Here is a 6,085-nt window from a genome sequence, read left to right on the forward strand (position 1 = left end):
TTTTCAGACCTTGACCTTTTTAAAGAAATCAGGACCTTCTTTGAATGAAGCCATTCCTGATGGTTATAATAGATGTCTTGTGGCTGGACTCCTTTCTCCAAGACTTATTGATGTACAACCTTCCAGTTTAAGTCAGGTAAGGTCATTAAAATGTTTGTATTTAGTCTTGTTCTTTTTTCATTTTTGCATCTAAAACTGGTTACTTTCCATGAGGAAAGAGTCTGACTTGCTATTTTCCAAATAATTTTAGGAAAAAGTTCTTATTGATTTGAATTATTTATATATTTGTGACTGAGTCGGTAGAATACAAAGTAGCTATAAAAAATGTAAAACATTATTGCAGAGAGAATAATAATAGGTTTTTTGGGGGTTTGGTTTTTTTGTTTTTTAGCAAGGGACTGGGGTTAAATGACTTGCCAAAAGGTCACACAGTTAAGTAATTATTATCTGAGCCTGAATTTGACCTCCAGGGCTGGTGCTCTATCCACTGTCCCACCCAGATGCCCCTGAGTATAACAGTTCCAACAGAGTAGTTAACATTTGCTAAGCAGCAGAAGAATATTGGAAAATGTTCTAGCAGAGAGGCAGGAGTTTAATATGAAAAGAGCCAGCCTCTTAGTCAGGAAGACCTGGTTTGAAGTCCAAATATTGACCCATACAGGGTTAGTGACTGACAAATTGCTTAAGCACTGAGTGACCCAGGCAACTGAAAGTTGGAAAACAATTGCCAGCTTTTACTGGTAGAGGAAATTTACCCACCAGCATCTCCATATTTCCTTCATCACCCTGATCCCCCCCACCCCAGTTATTTATTAAATCATTTAATCTAGGAATATGCTAGATCCTGGAAATATAAAAGCAAAAATGCTTCAGGGTGGGTGTGCCCCCCCCCCTTTAAAATATACATAGTTTTTACAAGTTCTATCAAAACTGTCCTGCTTAGGGGCGGCTAGGTGGCGCAGTAAATAGAGCTCCAGTCCTGGAGTCAGGAGTTACCTGAGTTCAAATCCAGACTCAGACACTTAATAATTACCTAGCAGTGCAGCCTTGGGCAAGCCACTTAACCCCATTTGCCTTGCAAAAATAACAAAACTATCCTGCTTGCCTATGCATTCATTTGACATTACTTCTGTTCTCTTTTTATTCAGTTCTGTTTTAATGGCCTTGTAATTTACTCTGTCTTTCTCAGAGTAGTCCTCTGGTTCCTGCCTCTGGAAAGAGAACCTTTGCTTTGCTGTTGCTTTCCTGTTGCCAGTGGATATCTGGCTGATTTTTCCTAGTTCTAGTTCTGGTGTGGAAGATGTCATTTAATATTATTTCTTAATGTATTTCATAATTAATATTCAGTCTGGTATGGATGTCAGAGTTTTGATTTTGGGTATCCTGTCTTCCTAAATTAAGCAGTTAACTTACTTTTTGGAGAAGAACCTTCTCCAACATTATTGAGTTCTGATTTTTTTTTAGTCACCTTATCAAAGGCATGTGATATAAAGGTTTTTCCCTCCCCAATCAGAAGATTCTCTTATCCTATAATTCCCTTTGTTCTATCTTGTTACAAAAGTCATCTTAGCTTGAGTTCACTATTCACAGAAGGATTGGTATTTAAATTAAGGCATAGAGTTCTGAGTCCCCTTTATTGTTTCTCTTAGAATATGCTTTTTTAGAAAAGAAGTCTTATGGAAATATTAATAGCAAGACAGATGGCTAAAGGATTAAGATGAATATCTCAAAGAACATCTTGAGAATAGCCTTGAGTAAAAGCAAGGTTAATGAATATTGGTTTGTTTTGAAGTATTTGTGATAGATGTAAAGTGGTACCATATAAAAACATGTGTATATATATTTTATCTTTTTCTTTAGAATTCTAGTAATAAGTTAATAAATACCCAAATGCCCTATATTGTAGTAGTGATCTTGGGGTTCATTACCAATCTGGAGGAATAGATGATGATTGACTTCTGAGGCTTTTTTGGATTTTCTAATTACTTTAAAAGAGGTACTAGAGACAACACTTGGAAGAAAACAAGTTAGCCTAATTCTAGAGCTTAAGGGACAAGTGGTTTGAGGTGGGAGGAAATCTATAAATCTATAAATCTCAGTAGGAATTAGACCTATTAAGGATATCCATTGTGATTATCTAGGGAAAACTTGTGATTTCATACAGCTTATAGCTCTTTACATTGATAGAGAACTTACCCTAAATTGTTGCATTAAAAATTGCATTTTTACATTTCTCAGGGATTTCAGCATCCTGGGTTTTGGGTTTTTTTTTTTAACATTATGTAGGAGGAACAGTTAGAAGCTATATTGTCAGCAGCTGTTCATACAAGCTCCTTAGGACTCCTAACTGGGTGCATCAAAAGATGGACTACAGAAGGTAATGCCTTTTACTTTGGAAAATTAATGTTCTTTTTATAATTTAAAAATAGTATATTAATGACTTTCTCCCTTCTCTTCTCCCCCCCCCCCCCCCCAAAACAAGAACAACCAAGTTCTGCTGCTAATTTGCGCTTTGTTCTTGAGTGGACATGGAATAAAGTGGTTTTTACAAAAGAAGAATTTGATCGGATTTGTAAGTATTCTAAGTCTGGAGTTGGGACAGAACTTAGGCTTTAGTTTGAAAATACCAGGAACCTAAGAATTCATTACTCTAGAGCCTGACATGTTTTGTAATTTGGGGGCGAAAAAAACGATCAGAGGAAAAAAAGTACTCTTTAGCACATTTAGCTTTTAAATTAAAGTGAAATGTAATTTTATTTTGATTTATCATCTATTGCCTAACACAGTCCATTGCAGAGTAGTACATAATACATTTTTTTTTTGCTTGCTCTTGAGAACTTTTAAAATATTCTTTCAAGTTAATGGTTCTGGTCTGAGTGTTTCAGAATTGTATAACTACACCCTCTCTCCTTTCGTTTCTAATACTTCTCAAAAGTGCCAGTTATATTAAATAGAAGTTAGAAAGATAGAGGATCATAAATAGAGCTAGAAGGAACCTAAGAGATCATATAATTTATGCTCCTTGGGAAATGTTAAAATGTACCTTTTTATCTATTAAAATATAGTAAATAGTTAAAACTTGGTTCATCTAATTCCGTTGACTATGGCTACTCAAAATATAATCATCAAGATGAACTTTAGAAACCCCAGCTTACATTGAAATCTTCTAAATTCTATTGCCTCAGGATTAACACATTGTTTACACAGAAGTTGTGTTCCTAATACTCAGTCTCTTTTAACTTATAGTAGTAAGGTAAAAGTGTTGTGAAAAGGACTCGAATCTGAAAAATGTCATAATTTGAATGCTAATTATTTATTGGCCCTGTAACCTTAGATCACTTAACCCAGATTGTTTCACAGATTTCTCATTTTTAAAATGACAATATTCATATTATTCCCACTCCTTTTTGGCTTTTTTGATGAGGATGCAGCTTGTAAAATAAGAGTGCTATCTAATACCTGTTGTACATTAACAATTAAATCCATGTTCCATGTTTTTGAAAAATTTAATCCACCTGGCATCCTTAAGAATGATTTTGATTGGACAGCAATTAGTAAAACTTGGGGGTTTTTTCCCAAATCTTTCTTCCCTCCCCCCACCCCCACAGAAGGCAGTTAGTCTTTACATCATTCCCATAGTATGCATTGATCCAAGTTGAATGTGATGAGAGAAATCTTATCCTTAAGGAAGAGACATAAACTATGAGAGAGCAGAATTATATAATAATCAAGGCAATGGGGTTAAGTGGCTTGACCAAGGTCACACAGCTAGGTAATTATTAAGTGTCTGAGGTCGGATTTGAACCCAGGTACTCCTGACTCCAGGGCCAGTGCTCTATCCACTGCGCCACCTAGCTGCCCCTAGCAATTTTTTAAAAATTAAATTAAAGGTACATAGAAAGTCTTTGGTCTTTGTTCAAACTCTGCAATTGTTTCTCAGGATACAGATGGCATTCTCCATCACAGATATCCCCAAATTGTGCCTGATTGTTGCTCTGGGTTATTTTCAAATGATACCAATAAATTTTATATATTTCTGTTAAAACAAAAGCACTATTTCTTAGAATGACATTTATTTCTATATTTTTTTCCATTTATTTGAATTCCCAAAGTGAAGGTGTTCTCTGGAAGAGTTCTCTGGACTAATCTTCCATCTTTTTTTGACATTCACGTGACTTGGCATTCAATATGTCATAATTGAGTCTAGGTTATTGCAACCAGAGACCAGATAATGAATGCATAGATTCTTTCAGATCGGTTTAGAAAAGAGCTAGATGCTGAGAGAAATAATTTATCACCCTGATTGTAGAATCAGTTTGTGAATTCTAAGCTAATTAGTAAATTTTAAGCTGTCCATTCTGTTCTTTTCTGTTTCTCTTCCTTCATAAAGCAAATTTGGCAATAATATTTTGAGAATATCAACCTGTTACAGAAATACTGATGGCTTCAGAAAAAGAAACTAAAATAGTGATGTCATCAGAAGTGGATAAATAAAGAGATAATTATTTTATAGCAGAGTGATGGACTTGGATTGCCTGACTTATGAAGATCTATGTATCAGACATTCCTTACTTATGTGAGCCTTGGCAAATCTCTTTAAATTCTCTTGGCCTGTCTTCATTTGTGAAATGAAGAGATGAACCAGATGACCCCAGAGACTTCATGCAGCTCTTAATCCATGGTCCTTTTATCTATCATCCTCCTATAAAGTAGCACTAGATTTATGAGGCCATATATTTTACAATTGTGATTTTTTTTTGTTCATCAAAAATGTCAAATTGACTGTGATACTTAAAATAAACTAACTACTGGTTTATTGTGCTATTTTACCCTCCACAGGTGCTTCATTATTTGATGGTTCTTGCCATTTCATTGATCCACAAACTATCCAATCTCTTCAGCAGTGTCAGTTGCTTCTTAGCAACCTTAGCACGGTTTTAAACTGCTTTTTATCAGAGGCTCAAGAGCTCACTGAGAGAGGTTTGTTCTTTTTTTTCCTTCTAGAACGTTTTCTAACTGCAGTATCTTGGATCTTTGGAAAATATCATATTTTGGGGGCAGCTAGGTGGCGCAGTGGATAGAGCACTGGCCCTGGAGTCAGGAATACCTGGGTTCAAATCCTTCAAATCCAGCCTCAGACACTTAATAATTACCTAGCTGTGTGGCCTTGGGCAAGCCACTTAACCCCCATTGCCTTGCAAAAACTTAAATAAAAAAAAACGAAAAGGTCATATTTTGTTTCTTTGTCTACCATATAATTTAAAGAGGGAGATATAGGATATAAGCCTATAGCATGTAATTGTGTCTGTTTTTTTCCTAACTTTTTAAAAAAAAATTTGTTTATTGCATAGTATTCTTGACTATGAGGAATCATAGCACGTTATAGGATAATTGATTCTCCACAAACATTTGATTGCAAGCATATTGCTGACAAATGTGTGCCTAAAGCTTTGGTGACTTTAGATAGCTTCATTCGAGAACAACCTATAAGAATTTTATTATATCATTTTGTATTAGAGTGTTATGACAGACTTTAAAGGGGAAAGTAACATCAGAAAACTCCCAAATTCTGTAGGACATGGCAGAAGCTTGTATCTTAAGGCTTCTTTCATTTAATAATCTGTGTATATAATTAAAAGCTATCATACTTGTTTCTAATATATAATAGGGAGGGGGCGGGGGGGGCTATTTTCCAAATAGCAGAAGGCTACAAAAAAGGCATTTTAAAAAAGATATTTTCTAAGATGGGTTATAGTCTGTGACAGTGAAGAGAATTGAATTCCCACTTGTTCTAAATATCTTCTAAGTGTGTTTCTCCCCCCAAGTTTTTCATTAAATTTATAGTGATACTCTTTATGTCCTCCCAGTATCCCTCTTCCTTCCTATACACACTCATTTTTTTCCTAACAAATACTTTTAAAAAATATTTTTTCCCCAATTATTTGTAAAAATAGATATAGTTTTAAAATTTTGACTTCCAAATTCTCTTCTTTCTTTTCCTTCCCTTTTGGGTTGGTAAGCAAGGTGATATAGGTTATACATGTAAGAGATTTTTCAGTCATTTGGAATTTACCTTGAACTATTG

General features: G+C 34.9%; 1 protein-coding gene across 1 annotated transcript in view; it reads left to right on the forward strand.

Moving 5' to 3' along the window:
• The window catches only part of AHCTF1 (AT-hook containing transcription factor 1), a 111,602-nt gene that overhangs the window by 57,104 nt on the left and 48,413 nt on the right, over positions 1-6,085 (forward strand). The window contains exons 12-16 of the mRNA XM_074220911.1: positions 8-136; positions 2,287-2,377; positions 2,483-2,572; positions 4,840-5,070; positions 5,377-5,453. Of these exons, the coding sequence (XP_074077012.1) occupies positions 8-136; positions 2,287-2,377; positions 2,483-2,572; positions 4,840-5,070; positions 5,377-5,453 (618 nt within the window). The remainder of the gene's footprint in view (positions 1-7; positions 137-2,286; positions 2,378-2,482; positions 2,573-4,839; positions 5,071-5,376; positions 5,454-6,085) is intronic.

This window comes from Macrotis lagotis, chromosome 2, assembly GCF_037893015.1.
Source record: "Macrotis lagotis isolate mMagLag1 chromosome 2, bilby.v1.9.chrom.fasta, whole genome shotgun sequence".
Classification (NCBI taxonomy): domain Eukaryota; kingdom Metazoa; phylum Chordata; class Mammalia; order Peramelemorphia; family Peramelidae; genus Macrotis; species Macrotis lagotis.